Source organism: Vigna radiata, chromosome 7 (assembly GCF_000741045.1).
Source record: "Vigna radiata var. radiata cultivar VC1973A chromosome 7, Vradiata_ver6, whole genome shotgun sequence".
In the NCBI taxonomy this organism is placed as follows: domain Eukaryota; kingdom Viridiplantae; phylum Streptophyta; class Magnoliopsida; order Fabales; family Fabaceae; genus Vigna; species Vigna radiata.
In genome coordinates this window covers 28,747,919-28,767,269 of record NC_028357.1, presented here as the reverse complement: position 1 = coordinate 28,767,269, position 19,351 = coordinate 28,747,919, and the positions used below count along the sequence as shown (strand labels likewise).

The window sequence follows — 19,351 nt, the reverse complement described above, 5'->3', positions numbered from 1 at the left end:
TAAAAAGGAAAAAAATATTAAAGACCACACCAAACCCATGATAAAATTATATCACAAAAAAAGGCCTATTATGAAAAAAAATCATTATTTGTTTCTAAAAATTCATTTCATACTTTGAACTTCATATATTTCATATATTAGAAAAAAGACAAATTTCTCACCATATTAAAAAAAATTATTACTCAATTTTCTCACATTCAAACAAAGACCCTTAATTTTTATAAGTTTTTATTTTGAAAGATTTAGTATTAAATCTTTTTCTTGACTCTATTAGGTTTCCTTATTATTTTAATTAGTTTATATGAAATTCTCTTCAATATCAAAATATTATTTCTCATCAAACATATTAATCAATTTAAAAATTATTTTCAATTCCTTTTATAAAAAGAGTCTTCTTAATTATATGTCGAAAGATTAAGATTATCGCAAAACTACTACAAATTAAAATATAATTATTATAAATCATACAAATTATTCATAACAAGAATGACATCCTAGAAAATATATCAACTATAACTTACACTATAAAATATTAAATTATACGCTCACCAGATATAACATAAATATTAGTTAACTTATTTTCTTTTCACTTATAAACTCAAATTTTATTGTGGTCGAAGGTCTGATTTAGATATTACCTTTTTTACTTCTTTTGTTATAACAAATATACTTTATTTTTTCAAGAAACTATATAAATTAAAACTTAATATTAAGAAATTAATTTTAGCTGTGTTGTTTGTACTATACCTTAAACAAATAACAAAGTAACACACAATATGACACAAACTATTAAGTAATTAATATCTGAACTATGAGATTATAATGCCTAAACACTATATAGGTTTGCAACACATCGAACAATTAGTTTGAAAGAGGTTGAACTAGTAAGTCACTATTGTTCGATGTGTTGAAAGCTAATATTAGTTTGAAAGGTATGTTTCAGCTCTTCCAGTTTTTAGATGTCCTCAAAACCAATCAATGTCAAATGCTTTTTCTTCTATGTGAGTCTCAATACAATGAATCCATCTTCTTTTTCCTTCATGTAAAAATAAATACTAAATTATAACCTTTGTCTTACAAAATATTAATCTAAAGTTGGTGTTGAAAAGGCTTTCGTCATTTTGATTACTTCCTTTACTTTAGCAGGAACAGCACCTTGTATTATAAAGTTGCTGCATAAAATTGATGATGAGATATCTAGAATTATTCTAGGAAGAATAAGCAAGATTATGATGTAGCCAAGGTTCCCATCATACTATGTTCCACAGAAAGAAACTCCATTATTCTGTCACCCAATTCTATCCTTTGACATGTCCCTGCATCACACTGCAGATGAGACTTCACTTCACCATATATGTCCACGTCTTTAGTGCAACACTGATCATTCAAATTTTAATAACAAGCATTAAGTGAAAACAGCATAGCAACACTGGTAAAGTATGAAAATAGCATTTCTTTTTCTGAATTAATTAAGAGGATTCCTAAAAGGAATTCAATAGGACTTTTAGAAGGAAGGATTTGAGAAAGATGGAAGAGGACGAATTTAGATGGAATTAAAGATGAAGTTTGTGTTGTTTTTCTGTTGTAAGAGATTTGGAGTGAAAGAGTGAATTTGAAAATAAAATTTATCGTGAATTTTTTTATTAATGTTATACTAATTGTTTTAATAAATTAAAAATAAGTTTACTAAATTATCTTTAATGTTAAAAGTAATATAAAATGATATTTATATGAGTTAGAAATATTTTTTTAATGAATAAAATTTTACAAAAAAAGAATTATTATTGAAATTAATATTGTTATTAAAAAAATGTAATATTTTGATTTTTAATATTAAAACTTAAAATAATTAAAGATTTGTTATCACATAAGATGAACTTAAAATATGACATATGAATATGTACATTAAAATATACAATATGATTTATGACAAATTAAAGTAAAATTCTCTTATTCATAAGTTTGCAACTTATTCCAATAATATTGTGTTGGCATTTTTATAATATGTTTTGTATGGGATGGGTGTAAACAAATAAAGTTGTAGTATTTTCTAAATAAGCATTTGAAATGTTCATACTTGTTAATAACTTGAAAATTTACACTGTAGTATATTAAGATGAATGGGTTAGAAATTAAATTGTATCTCTCGTTAAGAATAGCAGTTCGACGTTAGACGTTCAATGCTGCAATTTAGTGGTTAACAATACAGACATTAGTTTATTAAGATCATTTGCTTCCTCTTTGTAAGTCCTTTATTATCGAATCTATCTGAGTTGAAGACACATAACACAAAATCAAAATAAAAATTGTTAAGAATCATAGAAGATGAAATTTAATTGAATTCAATGAATTAAAAAAAAAGTTAAAGGATCCAAATTAGTGAAAAGAGTTATGAATGTCGTCTAGTTTGTCAAGAATTTGGTTCACATTGAATTTGACTTCATCATAATGTTAGTTCATGTTGCTAGTCAAATATGATATATTTTCTTCAATTCATTGCATTCTTCCATCCATGTGTTCTAATCCATGCATTCTAATTTGCATGTCTTGAACTCCCTCCTTCCTCCATATTTGACTACGAATTTCAACATTTGGGTGGACAGATGGATGTTCCCAATTATCAGGAATATGATGTAAATCTAGTGCAATGTCTTCATACAAAGAACTTTATGGTTGTGCTTGTACTCCATCCTCATTATTTGTGTGAATGTGCTGCTATATACCGTGTACATTAACAATATTAACTCATTTCAAAGAATTTGTAAAAAAATGTTGTCTTAAGCCTATTTTTTGGTGTTAGCCTCAGCAAAAAGGTTCACTCCATTGTATTGCATGATTTTGGTTATCAAAGTATCATATGGGTGCTTCACAACCTTGCTCTTGGGCATGATTTGCATTATATGATTTGGCCAGTTAATAGAAACATTATTTTTTAGGGCCTATACCATAAAGATATCATCCTTCATGATTTTTGAAAAATTAGTTAGATGAGGTGTCAACCAATGGGCCAATGTTTCAAAAGATTGAAAATTCATAGTTTTAGGTTCCACAATCTTCCTAATATAAAAGTTTCTACCATAGTTAATCATTTGCTCATGGCGGCTGAAGAAACATATTTGATCAAAAACAACTTATCGACCTTTCTTAAGCCAAGCTTGTTTGCCAAGCTTCTTAACCTTCTCTTCTGTTGCCGAACTTGAATTTACAATTCTTGCCACAAACATGAACCATGCACACATATATACCACACACATTCTATAACTCACGTGGTTCGAACAAACACCAAGTAATAATCAAAGCTTTGAGGAAACACCACAACACAAGTGACACCAAGATATCTTCAAAGAAACATCATAACATAGCTCGTCCCCACCATTGCTAAAATAATAATATACACCAATACACTAACCAACTATTTAATAATGCATTAAAGACACAAATTCAAGACTCACTTGTGCATGGTTAAAGATTCAAAATTGTATGATCACTCTAAAGTCGAAAATCTCTCATATATACTTGAGTAATCTCTTAAGAATATCACTAGTAGATGTGAAAAATAATTGTACATGTCAAAAATAGTTAAAGTTGTGAACACGTAAAAATAAAACAAAGAATAATTGCATATAAACACAATAATCACTCTCAAATATCTTCTTTGCAGCCAAATGCCAAATTCGTGTTAATCACGTAAATCCCCTCTTCACATCTCCCTCATATCCGGAAGATAGCACATTTTTTTTTCAAATCATTGTTTCCCATTTTCCTTCAACATTCCTCAAAAAGAAAAACATTGTTTCCCTTTTAAACTTAATTTGAATTCTGTGTGGGATTTGGGTTCTCCTAATTAATAAAAATAAGAAAAAATGGTTTCTTCTATCTATTTCATTCAATTTAATGTTTAAATACTTATCTGTATGTAACTGATTCATTTATCTTCCTTCGTACCAATCTAAACTTCAAAATAATTCAAATGCAGTATAAAATTTCATCGTTGGATTCCTGCAATTTTTTTGGTAGAACTTTTCAAAGACAAGAGAATTTCTAAGAAATCCAATGTTTACGAATTTTTATAGAAAATTCATTTCACGAAATATTTTTTTAAATAATATTAACTCTAATTATGTCAACGAATCTGTGATTAAATTTAGTTAAACCTTTTTTGTTTTTTATTTTCTGTATCTCGTGGCATGCACTTTTATCTTCTCACGATCGTATATACCACAATTATATATACATACGATACATGATAAGTTAAGCAATTATCATGTATGGAATAATGTGAAATTAGGATTTCACAAAAAAAAAAAACTAAATTATTTTTATTTTGAGTGAAGTTTAGCTATTGAGTTGAGTTTTTGAGTAGAAAAGGTTTAAAATAATGTCAGCTTATAGAATTGTCAATATATATTAATTATACTGTCCAAAAGACACTGAGATGATACAGCCGCAGCCTTTCCCTCTGGTTAGTTGAACTGGACGAGGTGTTTTTCCCTAATCATTTAAATTTGGTATCTTTAACATTACACCTTAAATAATAGGTTTAATCATTTCGGATGTTTCTATTTATATATTTTGTGTTAATTAGGTTCTCCTATTTTAAAAGTGTTCAATTGAGTTTCTATTTATATAAAATTGAGTCAATAATATCCTTGTTGTTAAATGTTGTGAATGGCGTTAATTATATGCTTGGTGGCATACTGAGATAACATGTAATAACCACGTGGCACTATAAGAGTTCATGATGTGGATTTATTTGATTTTAAATTTAAAAAAAGTTTAAAATAAAATAAGCTGGCAACCGTTGACGATGATGACACCTTTGAACTCTTTCACGACAATGGCGATGGCATTGGCCTCTGTCCGCTCCCGTCCACCATGTTGGAGTTCCTCCTCAGCTTAGGCTTCGACTGCCTACTTGAGCAGTTCGCGTAGATCGAGATGAACTGTGTGCTGCAACGAGTTAAAGGGGGTGTTAAATATGGATCCAGGGCCATGATGGAGGTATGTACAAATGGGTGCTCAAAAGTTTCGGTTTTGATTCATGGGTTTTGCTTAATTTCAAAAATTATGTTTATGGGTTCAAACAAATATACATTGAATCTTGTTACTGTAGAAATCAATAATTTTCCCTTAAAATTCATTGATTTTGGATGATATTGTGTGAAGGATGTATCAAAGAATGGGATTCTAGCAGTGTTGATGAATTACGTGGATTAGGCAAGGTCAAGATCGGAATCAACGATACACCGTCTCCATCCTTTGTTCTCCTTTCTCTTCCTTCAGATCAGTTCAACATTTTATTTATTTATTTTTTATTTTCGTTTTTGGGTTCTTTTATATATTTATTTATTTGCGTCCGTAGAGATACATGTTTAAATACGACAATGTTCATGAACACTGGAAGCATCACGACGTCACCGTTAAGGACTCCAATACCGTTCTCTTCGGTGAGAAGTCCATCATTGTTTTTGGACACAGGTCTATTTTTCACCCTTTTTCATGTGTTCCATTGTTTGTGTATTGTAAGTGTTCACTTTTTTTGTTAAATCTTTTGTTCGTCCTCAAGAACCCTGAGGAGATCCTATTGGATGAGACTGAAGCTGATATCATTGTTGAATCTATTGGAGTTTCCACCGATAAGGACAAGGTCGCTGCCCATTTAAAGGTTTTTATTCACAACACTATAACTTTACCTTTATTAACTATTTTCGGCGCCCACCGTGGATGTTTTCGTTGTTGACCTCACAATGAGGTTGGAGAAGAGTGTCAACTATGAAGAAACTAAAAATGCTATCAAGTAAGGACAAAATATTGTCATTGATGTTTTGGTGTTGAATCTTATGCACATTTTTGTGACTCTTGCTATTCAAAATTCAATTCAAGAGGCGCGCCTATTCCAGGATTGGTCCTTACCTAATGTCTTATATAAATGTTGTCTTTCTCTGGGAGGAATCTACGACAAGTTGAAGGGAATTCTTGAAGGAGAACAATGATGGGTTAAAAGGGAGAGTGGTTGTCAGTTTATTTTATTTTAAATTTAAAAATCAAATAAGTCCACATCATAACCTTTTACTGTGCCACATGGTTATTAAATGATACATCAACATGCCACTAGGGATGGTAGAAAAATTCGTACTCGCATGTAAAATCCGCTACGAGTATTTATTACCCGTGGGTAAAAGATACCTGCGGGTAGCGGGTAACGGGTAGCAGGTATTGTAATACCTGCTTGTTAACGGGTCGAGTTTGGATATCACACTATCCATACTCGCGGGTACCCGCTACCCGTTTGAGAAAGGCAATTACAATTTTACCCTGTTAAGTTTTCTAACTTAAAGTTGTTATTTTACTGTTGACTCTATGTTTCGTATTCTCTATGCCTCTACAGTGAAGTTCTTCGAAAAAAAAATAAGAAACCCTAACTTTTGCAACTCTTTAGTTTATGATTTTAGCCAACTAATCCAAGTATCGGCAAAAGGATTTGAGGTATGCTTTCTTCCTTTTTCTTGCTTTTTTTGCTTCCTCTAAATGGTGTTTCAGTGGGTGGGTGTGGGTTTTGATGGATAGTGTTTGGGGGTTTAGGTTACTTTTCGTTTGGGTTTTGTATAAATTCGTTTCTGGTGGTTGTTGGTGGCTTCGGTGGCATTTGTTGAGTGAGGCGGTGATGGATGTTGATGTGTCCTGGCCAGGTGTTTCTGTTAACACAGCCATGGACACTGTTTTTCTCTTTTTGTTCTGAGTCTTACTCACTCCCTTACCTTTTGTTGCATGCCATCTAATGTTCAAGTGTGTGAGGCATAGCATGCATCATCTCAGATCTTGCAATTGCCGATGATCCTTTATGACTACCTCTTTCTTTCTCTCTCTTTCTTTTATGTTCCTTCATCATCATCATCATCTCAGATCTTTTATGTTTCTTACTCAAATTAATTATTTTGTGAATATTTGTAACTTGTAATTGAAACTTTTGGTTGGGTTTTAGGAAATGTAGGTGCGGAAGATCCATAGTGTCCCGTTGCAGGCTTGAAAGTTACAAGCTCAAAGGCTATTCAGGCATACGAAGCTTTTTGGTGTGTAGATAATTTTAAGGTATGACCTGATGTTTGTTGGTTACTTCTTTTTATATTATGTATTCTTTACTACATTTTCTTTTTTTGAACTCTAAGAAAAGTGGAACATTGTGTATACATTCTTCTTCCTTTGTTGTTTTACTGATTTCTTTAGAGAATGTTTTAAGCTTCCAACAATAGTCCTTCACAGTTAATTCCTCCAATTTTGGGCCATTTATTGGATGTCTCTCCTTGTAGAATTGTCTGATATTTAGAAACTTTTAAGTTGTCCATGCAAGATAACTGTTGTACTTAGATAAAATGAACCATGGTGGAACTTTGATTTCCATCATTCAACAAATAGCTAGAGATGCACTCTGTAAGATGATAATTCTACATGAGTATCCAATGTCAATGGTTGATCACATAGGCTTTAAAGAATTTTGTGTTGTTGTACAACCTTTATTTAAAGGGGTTTCTCGAAACACCTTAAAAAAGGATACTATGAAGGATTACAATACCGAAAAAGAGAAATTGAAATTATTGTTGTCAAAGATTCAAAGCCGAGTTACAATTACAACTGATATGTGGACTGATAGTAATCAAAATAAAGGCTACATGACTATAACAACTCACTTTATTATTGATTTATGAAGGCTACAAAGTCGACTTGTGAGGTAATAACACTATACTATACTCTATCTTAAGTGTAATTTTATATTAACATTGTTCTTCTTCACTAAATTAATAAAATATGACTTTAAATTTTAGGTTTATGTATGTGTCTGCTCCTCATACTAGTCAAGTTCTTGCTGAATTGTTGGTTGAATGTTTAATGGATTGGCATCTAGATAGAAAAGTTTCTACTTTGACAGTTGATAATTGCACTACGAATGATGCTATGATTGATTGCATTTTAGACAAGATTTCACCTAGGTCACTTATTTTTGGTGGCCAATTGTTTCACATGCGATGTTGTGCACATATATTGAATTTGATTGTGAAGGATGGTTTGTCCATAATTGCTTATGTCATTGAAAAGATCAGAGAAAATGCAAATTTTTGGACAGCTACACCTAAAAGAGAAGAAAAATTTATAGAGACATGTGCTCAATTGAATATTCCATTCAGAAGAAAATTAGTTGTTGATTGCAGAACTAGGTGGAATTCTACATTTTTAATGCTTCAAGTAGTCATGCAATACAAAGATGTATTTGATCGTTTATCACAACGAGAGAGTCAATATAAAGTTTTTCCTAGGGCACGTGATTGGCAAATGGCAAATGAAATTCGCCAAAAGTTGGAAAAATGTTATGATGTGACACTCTTGTTTTCCAGTACCTCTTATCCAACTGCCAACATTTTCTTTCCAAAGGTATGTGAAATTAAGTTGGCTTTGATGGAATGGCTTAACTCTCCCAATTCTATTATTTAACAAATGGCTGCATATATGGTTTTAAAGTTTAACAAGTATTGGAGTGTGATCAGTAGGTACAAAATTGATTTGTTGGATTATTTTTTTCCCTCAGATATATGGCAGTGAATCTGATTGTGAAATTGAAAAGGTAAAGATTCTTTTTAAGGACTTGGTAAGAAAGTATGAAATGTACATGAAAGGTAAGAAGTCACTTTCCCCATGTCAAAATCCAAACATAAATGTAGGCCAAATTGTTGATGGAAGAAAAGATGCTTGGAGGAGAGATTTTGAAAAACATCATATTGCAAAGAAAAATGAACCATCAAATTATAAGTTAGAACTTGATTTTTACTTGGAGGAATCAACACTACCGGATTCAGATGAAGAATGTGACATTTTAATTTGGTGGAAGACTAATGGATTAAAATATTCAGTCTTACAAATGATTGCAAGAGATTTTCTAGCCATTCCTATCTCAACAGTTGCTTCTGAGTCTTCTTTTAGTACTGGTGGTTGATTTCTTACTCCACATCGGAGTAGATTACACCCAAACACTTTAGAGGCATTGATGTGCGTTCAAGATTGGCTATTGAGTGACATACAAGGTAATTAAATGGACAAATCAAATTACATATTTATATTCATTCAAATGATTGGCTATGACAAATGAATTTATTTTTCTTTTTCGGGTTCTTCAAAATTGAAAGTGGATAACATGAAGCTTAATACAATACTAGAGGAGATGATGATGATGTTAGTAGTTTTGTTTATAATATTTTAATCTAATTTTATTAATAGTGTCACTTTGTCATTGATTGATGACTTTATTTATATTTATTTGTTTCAAGAATTAAGTGGTCAAAATGAAGATGTACAAGAGCAAACATAAATCTTGCAATGTTACTTTTAGAATAATTATTTGAATTTAAGTTTTAATTTGTACTAATTTAAATTAATTTGTATTAATTTGAAATATTTTTACTATTAAGTTGTATTAATTTGAATTTAAGTTTTAACTTTTGTTTACTTATCCATTGATTTTACTTGATATATGTTCTAAATATTATTTACATTTTTTTTCGCAATTTAATTTGGATTTTTCATTTAAAAACTTATAAAATAATTTTTTTTAAATATTCGTGGGTTGAAAATAAGTATCCAATGAGTACTCGCGGGTTGAAAAAAACCAACAGATTTTTTTAAAGTGGATATCCAGTGGATAGCGAGACGGGTAGCGAGTACAATTTTATCTAACGGGTCAGGTTGCGGGTAGGCACTATCCGTACCCGACCTGACCCGTTGTCATCCTACATGCCACCAGGCAAGAAAGTTAACACTTGTCTATAGCAATTAACATAAAGGACATTATTGACTCAATTTTATCAAAACAGGGATTCAATTGAGCACTTTCAGAATAAGATGACCCAATTGATACAAATCCGTAAAAATAAAGATCTCCGAATACATTAAACTTAAATTATATGCAATATTAACCCTTTATTTTTTGTTGTATTGGGATCTTTAATTGATTTTCATTAAGAATAATATACTTGATATGCAAATAGTGTCCTGAACAATCATATTATCTTAGCCTACCGATTCAATGTTATATATAGAACAACATATTGCATAATCCACAAGAACATGTTTATTTCAATCTTCTGCGAATACATTATATTTTGTCATATTAAAGGCATGAGAAACCTATTGGATTTATCTATATAAATAACTTACGAACTTAATTTTTTCTTAGTTAATAAAATACAAGTTCCTTTTTTTTCTAAATACACACACCCAAGTTCTTGCATAGAGAAAAAGTCTCCAAAGAGTTTCATTAAGTATATCAACATACCTCAAGTCAGTGTGACCCATTTTAAACAGGAAGATTAAGAACATAAACCTTATTTCCATTTAGTTCAAAATCATTTCTTTTACTAATTAGCCTGCTTTTCGAACTGCAACCACAGAATATATACTTGCCAATATAGGTTCTTTGGATTCTTTTTAGGATGTTAAGTTGATAAAAAAAAAGAAAGGAACATAGATCAGAACACAACCTTTCAGCCAATTCAAAGTTGGTAAAATACACAGTTTTTGTGACGTGCAAATGAATACTTAATGTCTGAATTTAATTTATTGAAATCAAAAATAAATATCCAATCAACAGAAAATAAATATAGCTCTAAAAGAGTTGATCTATCATAGTTAAAAAAACCCAACACACTTATTAGTGATTCTAAAAAATTTCAGTATGATTTAACCTATCACGTGTAGGTAGATTAAATGAATTAACGTATTTAATTATAATTTCTTCAATCCTAAAAAAATTATATATATTTTTTAATTAAAATCTAAAAAAATTCAATCCAAATACAATTCAAAATTATTTTAACTTTAAATATAATCTTAAATAATAAAAATACAATACATTTAATATTTAATATTTAAAATTTATAACTAAAAGACAATCTAACACATGTTTAATTTGGATAAACCAAATTCTTAATAAATTGGATTCATTTTTATCCATATCAAAATTTTTATTTTTCTAATTTAATTTGGTTCGAATCCAAGTTAGATTGATTTGTAAACTTTAACCCACTTTTATGTCTCTAAAAAAATTGTACAATTATACAGTTTTTTTTTTTTTTCTATTCAAGGTTTTTTTTTTCTTTTTTTTTACATGTGATAGAGAGCATTTTTAGTAATACAAATTGAATTCGAAAGTAACACATTCTCACAATATATTTCGACTCAATGAACTTTTATATTTGACTATCGGAATGAAAATTTGTTTAATTAGTCTTATAAGAATTCTTGTACCATACATTTTATACCGCTTAAAAGTAATTTGTTTCTTTAGTTGTTTTAAACAGGAAACCAAACATTATAACCACAATTCTTTACGGACATTTTTTCCTTGAAAATAACAAGTCTTGAAAATTTTCATGAATGTAAATCAATCTTAGATATTTTTTCAATTTTTTTTTTGTTTAAAACGTTTTTTAATATATCTTTTTCACATTCAACACATACAAATAATAATAGTTTTAATATAAATTTTCTTAATTCAATTTAAATATAAACCCAATTCAACTTAAAACTTGATTAGTTTTCAAATAAGTTTTTGATTGAGCAACATTGACTAGGTTTAATATGATTATTTATTAGGTGTTAATCGATTGTAAATATTAAATCTCTTAATTTAATCACTTGTACGTGATTATGAAGGAAATTAGGACACTATAACGTCATGTCTATGTATTCATATTCTTTGAAAGTTTAATTTGCTTGAAAGTAATTTTGTAATTATTAGGGAATTTATTTACTTTCTTAGGCTAAGAATATTAATAATGTGTTAATAAAAGGAAAGGGAGGTTTTGTGATGGGAGGGGATAATAAGAGATTTGGGTATTTGGAAATTATATAAGGTTTTTTTTTTTTTATAAAAAAATTATTTATATATATATATATTATAATTATAGAATATTTGGGGTGTTCTAATCTTATTATAAAAACATAATATACTCGTGTTTTATGAAAACATGATCTCTGTTGTAAATACTATTCATCCATGCGTGATTAAAATTCATCATTATGTATAGTAAAATATTCAAAGATAAAAAATATTATTTTGCAATGCCTTTTAACTGTTAATATTTTAAATTAGTGCTCGAATTGATTTTAAGCCGACAGAAGAATTATTTTAATATTTTGAAAAAAAAAAAAGCTAACTTGAATTTCTTAAAAGTATCAAACTGGATTCGATTTAAGAGATAAAGAAAAATTTGATAGTTTAACCTGAAATTAGTTCAAAAGGTGAACGTTGATTCAATGGCACGAGCCAGGCAAATTGGGAGTAATTTTTTTTTTTTTTTAAAGGAACTTTACCGAAATTTAATTTTGGTTCTATTAGGCTTTGAATCATGTCAGAAAAGTAGTTTTCAAAAGCTAATTTCTTGAAATAAAATGTGAGTTTTTTATTCCAAACTGGGCCTAACAATCCATAGCGACGTGAAAGCCCAATTATGTTGCGTAGACCATGCTTACTGAAGCGATGATGGCAATCTGTTGTTATGCCCTGTCCTGTGTTGAACGAAACGTTGAAAGCGAGCCATGGCAGAAGGAGAACCCACCAACGGTTACTGCAGCAGCAGTGGCGAAGAAGACGGTGACGCCGCTTGGAGAGCTGCTATCCATTCCATTGCCCAAACCACCACTTACGTCTCTTCCACCACCAAACATGGTCCCCCAAATGACGACGACGACGATTACAGCAAACCCAAAACACAACAGCTTAAGCACTATCAAATCAAGGTTTCCCTTTCAATTTCTCAATTTTCAGTTTATAGGTTAGTTTGAGTATGAGTATATTGAAGTTGCCAGTTAATGTTTTTAAAAATCAATAAAAAAAATCTGAATTTTCCCTTTACTCTGATGAACACATGACCATAACAGAAAGTGTGGAATTGTTTACTAAGTTGGCATATTTTTTTAAAATGGGGATACAAATAGTTTCATGGGCGTTTCAATTTCTGAATATGTGGTCTGCATAGTTGCAGTTGCAGCACCTTTTTTTATTTTAAAAAAAAAAAAAAGCTCGTCCAAATTATTGTTCATCATTTCATTATAACTTTACAACTCTTTCTTGGACTTTTGCTATCTAACTCTGATTACATAGTGTACCATTGTCCCCTTTCTTTTCTGGTGTTTCGTTTTGATGATATGTGGATATATATACTGTGGATGTTCTTGACAGGCGCAAAAGCTTCTGAATGATATATTGGAAAATACAATAGAGATAGTGAGAAAACCTGTCCCTGTCGAGGATGATGATCCCAAAATCAATGAATGCGGCATTCGATTGTTTAAATATGCTAAGCCAGGAATAGTGTTTGATCACTTAGGTAAGCAAGTATGTGGTACCACCTTGGCTTAGGTTAACATATCTGTTGCAATTGATTGTTATGCCTATAAAGGGTTGATTTTAGATTTTGGGTAGTTTTGTTGGCTTTTACTATGCTATGGTAGGTTGGCTTTTTGAGGTAGTGTTGGTGGCAGTAGGTCACTAGTCACCGTTGTTCTTGACTTGCATATGAAAAATTGAGAACTTCTCTGAAACATGAAAAAAGCTGCATTAGATAAAAGCAGCTTCTGGTGCTGGTGCTGGTAGCTTGCTGTTAACAAAAAGTACTACTTTTTCAGAATAGTGCACACGCACCCAGCGTCAGTCGTTAAGAAAGTGGAGCCCAGATCAGCATGCCATGCATCTCTTTTTCCATTCTGCAATCTTTTGTTGACATCAGAGAATTCAGAAGATTAGAGTTATTTTTAGCACTGCTTTGTGATATAATGCTGTGTGATGCTGCATTGCAATAATCCATTTGTTGGGTCGTTAACCACTGAGAAATTGTCAGTCATTGTGCGCTAGTCACTAGCCATAGAGCAGCATGCTTGGGGCCTTTGCTATGACTTATGGAACATTGGTCTTGCTCAGTTGGCCAACTTAACCAGAATTACTGGTCCAGCTTATCACATGGACCATGTAATTATGAAGTATGAAGAAATTCAGAGTCATACTAGCACATGTTTATAGAAAACCATTAAAGTTGAGTAAAGTAGTGAACAACTGGTTTACTGATTGTGACAATTTTTGGTTTTAGTAACTAAACACAAACCTTGAAAAGTTGAATTCAATGTCACGTCTTGCTATGAGGTGGCCTCCGGTCCCAATTATAGCAAGACTGATTTTTATTTCTGACACTCACATCCATTCAATGAGTTTAGTGATTGAAATTCAAAATAGTTTATTATTGATAAAAATATTGCACAAAAGGGTTACAAAATTGTTAGCTTAGTGATTAATCTTGAAATATTACCAGATTGCATTTGTATGTGTGGCTTAGGCTTTTACATTATATTGCTGCAGATGAACCCCAACCACTAAGGAAACGGCCTAGAATACTTCCCGGAGAGGATATTGATGAGAAATCAAAGAAGGTCTAATAGTTAATTAATCCCAAAATATCCTTGTATATATTGTTTCTTTTTTGTGTGTATTTGGTTATTTTCTTAACGGCTATCTGCTACCTTAGCAGTTTAGGAAACGGATTAGATCTGTTGCTGTGAATGGGATAGATATATTGGCTGCAGCAAACGATTCATGCAAGAAGTCATTAGCTAGACTTGAAGCTAAAGATGCAGCAGCAAAAGCTAAAGCAAAGAGAGAAGAGGAAAGAGTTGAAAATTTAAAAAAGATTAGGGGAGAGAGGTGGCTACCTTCTATGGCCAAGGAGATGCAGGTTAAAACTCAACGCTGACTTTTTTTCTTTCCATGCTCTTAACTTTGATTTTATTTTTTGTATAAACCTTTGTTTATTTGTTAGTGTAGCTTGTTGTATACTAATGAATTATAATTTAGGCTTGAAACGTTTTTCTTTCTTCTTTTGCACTATATTGTTGCAACTCCATTCACAAATCCACATTCAAATTTCCAAAAATGTAAAACAGTTGCTGGGTATGAGGACCAAGGTACCTTTTCTTGGATAAGATCAAGCAACATGAAATATTTATTTCTTCTTTTAGAGTGAGTAATTGACTCAGATTTGTTCAGTACTCCATGGGGACAGCCATTGGTGGGCATGGGAGTGTTTTTGGGTCCTTTGATTAGAATTTCGAAAGTCGAATGAGAGTGCTTATACTTGTTAGATGTTTTGGCCACAAAAAAACACTTGTTGGATGTATTCACCACGAAAAAAAATACTTGGTGGATATCACACTTTACAATATTTTGATATTTTGTGTATTTATTCACTCTTACTAGTTCAGTTTAAGATCAGCATTAAGTAACAAATTAACAAGTTCTAAATTTAACATCAGTAGTATTTGCTTCAAAATCCATAATTATGTGAACCTGAAACCGATCATAGGTAACTAAATATGTATATTTCTATATGATGTCATTTTCATATGAAAATGGCGACTAGCTGGTATGCCAAACAACCGGTAATTGGTTTTTGCAGTGCCAACTTTAATAACAGTAATATTAATAAAAAGATCAGAACATTTGTATGTTATCGACACTTGTTAATGATAATATTAGTTTTTGACAGGTAGAGCTGTTTTATAAAGTAAAAGATTGGCATTGATGAGAATAACTAAAACAGAATCGTAGTTTGTCTGTAGCAGTCCTCTAAATGTTTCTAACTCTGGCCTTAATCATCTTCAGAAGACATTTATAAAAAGACCAAGAAATAACTTTAGAAGCCATAAAGAAGAACACTGTAAACGAACTGCGGCCTTCAAACTTAAAATTAAAATATACCTTAGGATTAAAATAAGCTTTTGAACAAAAGTTATATACAGAGAACTGTAAAATATAACATTTCTATAAACATTTTGAAGAGAGATCATACACACGTGAAAGGTAAAGAAATAGAAAAGAAAAGCACACCAGGGTTTTATAATGCTTTAATTTGTAATGAAAGTTATGCTTAATGTCTTTAACGCTAAACAACAATTCTTATAATTGGAATTGTCACACGTTGAGCGTCGCAGTCTATTGAACTGAGTGGAAATTTTTAACAAGCTGGGCCGACTCAAATGCTAAACAAATGCATTGTTTACAAAGATTATTAAACTTTGTAAGCTTGTAAGTCATGGTCGAAAGCAATTTCCTTCATGGCTCGAGTTTTCTCGAAGAAACTTTGAGAAAAAAAATATGTATATTAATGAGGAAACTTGTTTCTATTCTAACATGAAAGAGTAGAGAATTTGGTGTTGTTAGCAACGACAGTATAAAGACTTTATATCTTTCTAACATGCACGTGACACATTATGTGATTTAATTAAGATGAATTACATTAGAAATATATATATATATATATATATATATATATATAGGATATGTTAAAGTCTATGTGTTGATGATATAAGCTGTATTGAGAACGCACTATCTATACATATAATCTTATGTTAAAATATAGCTATCCTTTTACTTTTACTCGTGTTTTTTTTTAAGGTATCTAATGTTCTCACTTTTATTTTCACTTTTAGTTTATTACATGCTTCTTTTTTCATGTTCTATGTTTCTTGCTTCCTCCATTAAGATTTATCTTGTAATTTTTGTCTTATTTTTCAAAACCTTTCCTTGATACTCTCGGGATTTGGAGAAACTCTCCCGTTGAGGCTACATAATTGTAACAAAGTTGAATGGAAAATTTTTAAACAAATTTTGTAGAGTGTAAGAGATGTGAAGTGGTGCAATTACATCTTTAATGTAATTTCGATATTATTATAGATCTCAGGCATAACTGTGTACAACGACGACTTTCCTATATATACATTTCTAATATAATTCATCTTAATTTTCAGATTGTGAAAAAATTTCATTGTATTAAAGTAAAGAAAACGTACACAGAACAGAGTTTATATAAAATTAAGTGTAACAAAAAAAAAAACTGCTACAAAACTAAAGTGTAACGGTTATAACTACTACAAGGAAAACTATCTAGTGATGCCTATATTTATGTATTTATTTGATGTTAACCTATATGATAAAAAGTAATCCTTAAAGAATTCAATTTAAGTGTATAAGCATTTCAATGAACTTTTTATCCATATATTTTTTTAGTGAATTAAGAAAAAAGAGCATATAATGATAACTTTGCTTTTATATGTTGTACATTATTCAACAAATGATACACAAAATAAAAACTTATTCTTATGATTGTGTAGTAGAGTCTTTTTTTTAAGATCACATTAAGCATCAAAAGAAACTTAAAGATCCAAAACTTTTATGCCTTGTTCACTTGAGTGAATTTGAGAGAGAGTAATTGAGTGGATTTGAAGATAATTTTTGTTATTGTTTATTTGAGTGAATTTGAAGGTAAATTTGAGTGGATTTAGAAGTAAAATTTGTAAGAATTAATGTAGGATTTAATTTATGTGAGAGATTAACAAAATTTACATCCAAATTCACTCTCGATTAAATTCACTACCTCAAAATTCACTCAAATAAATAACAAAAAAAAAATCATCTTCAAATCCACTCAATTACACTCCTTCAAATTCCTTCAATTGAACAATTTGCTCAAATAGAATTAATTAGGTTCTCCTAAATTTCAATTATCTTTATTATCATCAAGATATTTTTATGGATTATACACTTCATATATATTTAGTTCAAATGAAGGAGATATACAAAAAGTTTTCTTAAACCATTTATAATAAAAAGGATTGATAGCTATAAACAAAGATAACAATTATTTAGAAAAACATTTGACCACTTCTTATTATAGATATGTGAGAAAATGATTTAATCATAACACTAGTATAAATGGATGACAATGTGGGGTTGAACTATTTGTGATGGATGAAAAAAAGTACAACATGAATTGAGTAAAAAAAAAGTTATTACATTTTAATTCATAAACTAGTTAATCATATGTTAATCATAAACTAGTTAATAATATGCCAACTCTTTTGTTTGCATTTAGTATTGATTTTCAAGTCTTAACAAGTATTTCATCTCTTGCTTGGAAATTTGTAAAGAATTATTTGTATTTCTAGTTAGAAGCCTATGTTATTTGAGAGTAGTAAAATCCTTTTTTTATTTTAAATTCATTAATGGTCATTGTTGAAATGTACGCAGATGATGGTAATAAAAAATATTATAATTATGAAAAAGGTTATTGAAATAGAAAAACAATAATGATGCTTTGAAGTCAAGATAAGATGGTTAGTAATTTAGATTATAATTTTTTTATGAAAAAATTAACTTTAACATATTTATTTGTAGCTGTTAATATTATGTTTATTTAATTTATTTCAATTATAAACTCATAGTTTATATAAAAGATATAAAATATTAAAAAAAATACTACTACAATAACTGCATGTAGTTTTTGTTTTTGTTTTTGTTTTTTTTTTTTAAAAATTTGTTTATGCATTTTGCACGTGCAGATCTGCAAACCAATCATGCAGCTAAACGATAAAACTAGTTCCAATTTTTATCTAGATTGATTCCCTCCAACCAATATTTTATTGGCCAAATGTGGAAAGACTAATCCACATTGTCATACCTAGACATAAATATTTACAATTCCTAGATCTAATATTGTTATATAATATCTTCCATCGGTAGTTGTTTATTCTCTACTCAAATAAATGTTTGTACTTTTTTCTCTCTCTCTCTCGATAAGAGATCAAATAAATTAATTAATGAAATTTACAAAATTTTAGCCACAGTGTAATAATTAACTCAGTTTTACCTTGAGACGAAGGTATTACATGTTAACATGACTAGATTATTGTATATAAAAAATGAATTATTAATGATTAAATGAGAATTAGAAGAAAATGAAGAGAGCAGACAGAAGGATTTAAACTTTACTCTTGTGCTTTGGTTTGCATGTTTCACTTAGGCGATGCGGGTAACTGCAGAAGTGCTGTCCCACTCTGCCCTGTCTGTCACTGCTTTCCAAATAGAAAATTTCGTTGAATAAGATAAAAACTTAGGAAACATCGCGGAAGCAACCGTCGTCTCTTTATCTGCTGCTACTAAGTTCCATAACCAACAAACCCAAAATTTCCCAACTCTCCTTACCATCGCAATATCCTTCTTCAGAGATGCCACATTTGCTGGCAATGCTGCTAGGCCGTGTTGGAGGCTTCGTCAAAACGCTTTGGGCACTGCAAGAACGCCGATGGTCCTACACTTTTGACGCTGTGGCCTCTGCTGCGGTCTCCGTAACCATGACATTGGTCTTCTGCATCTTTTCTATCCGCAGTCTTCATAGGCATAGACGAGGTGACATGGTATTTGCATTTGCCTCTTTCTGATGTATCCATTCTCATCTATCCAATAAATCTATTTTTCTCTTCT

General features: G+C 30.4%; 1 protein-coding gene across 3 annotated transcripts; it reads left to right on the top strand.

The window, feature by feature from the left end:
- Positions 1-12,452: 12,452 nt before the first annotated feature.
- On the top strand, positions 12,453-18,504 carry LOC106767424. 3 transcript variants are annotated; one of them, XM_022783363.1, is made up of 6 exons: positions 12,453-12,783; positions 13,226-13,373; positions 14,396-14,466; positions 14,565-14,768; positions 14,977-14,997; positions 15,080-15,345. In XM_022783363.1, exons 1-6 carry the CDS (start codon positions 12,583-12,585, stop codon positions 15,134-15,136), a joined length of 702 nt encoding a protein of 233 aa, XP_022639084.1. In that variant the 5' UTR covers positions 12,453-12,582; the 3' UTR covers positions 15,137-15,345. The 3 variants fall into 3 exon arrangements, with proteins under 3 accessions (XP_022639084.1, XP_022639085.1, XP_014507801.2); XM_022783364.1 differs by lacking the exons at positions 14,977-14,997; positions 15,080-15,345 and adding an exon at positions 18,430-18,504 and having other exon boundaries at positions 12,454-12,783; XM_014652315.2 differs by lacking the exon at positions 15,080-15,345 and having other exon boundaries at positions 12,456-12,783; positions 14,888-15,024.
- The last annotated feature ends 847 nt before the right edge of the window (positions 18,505-19,351 follow it).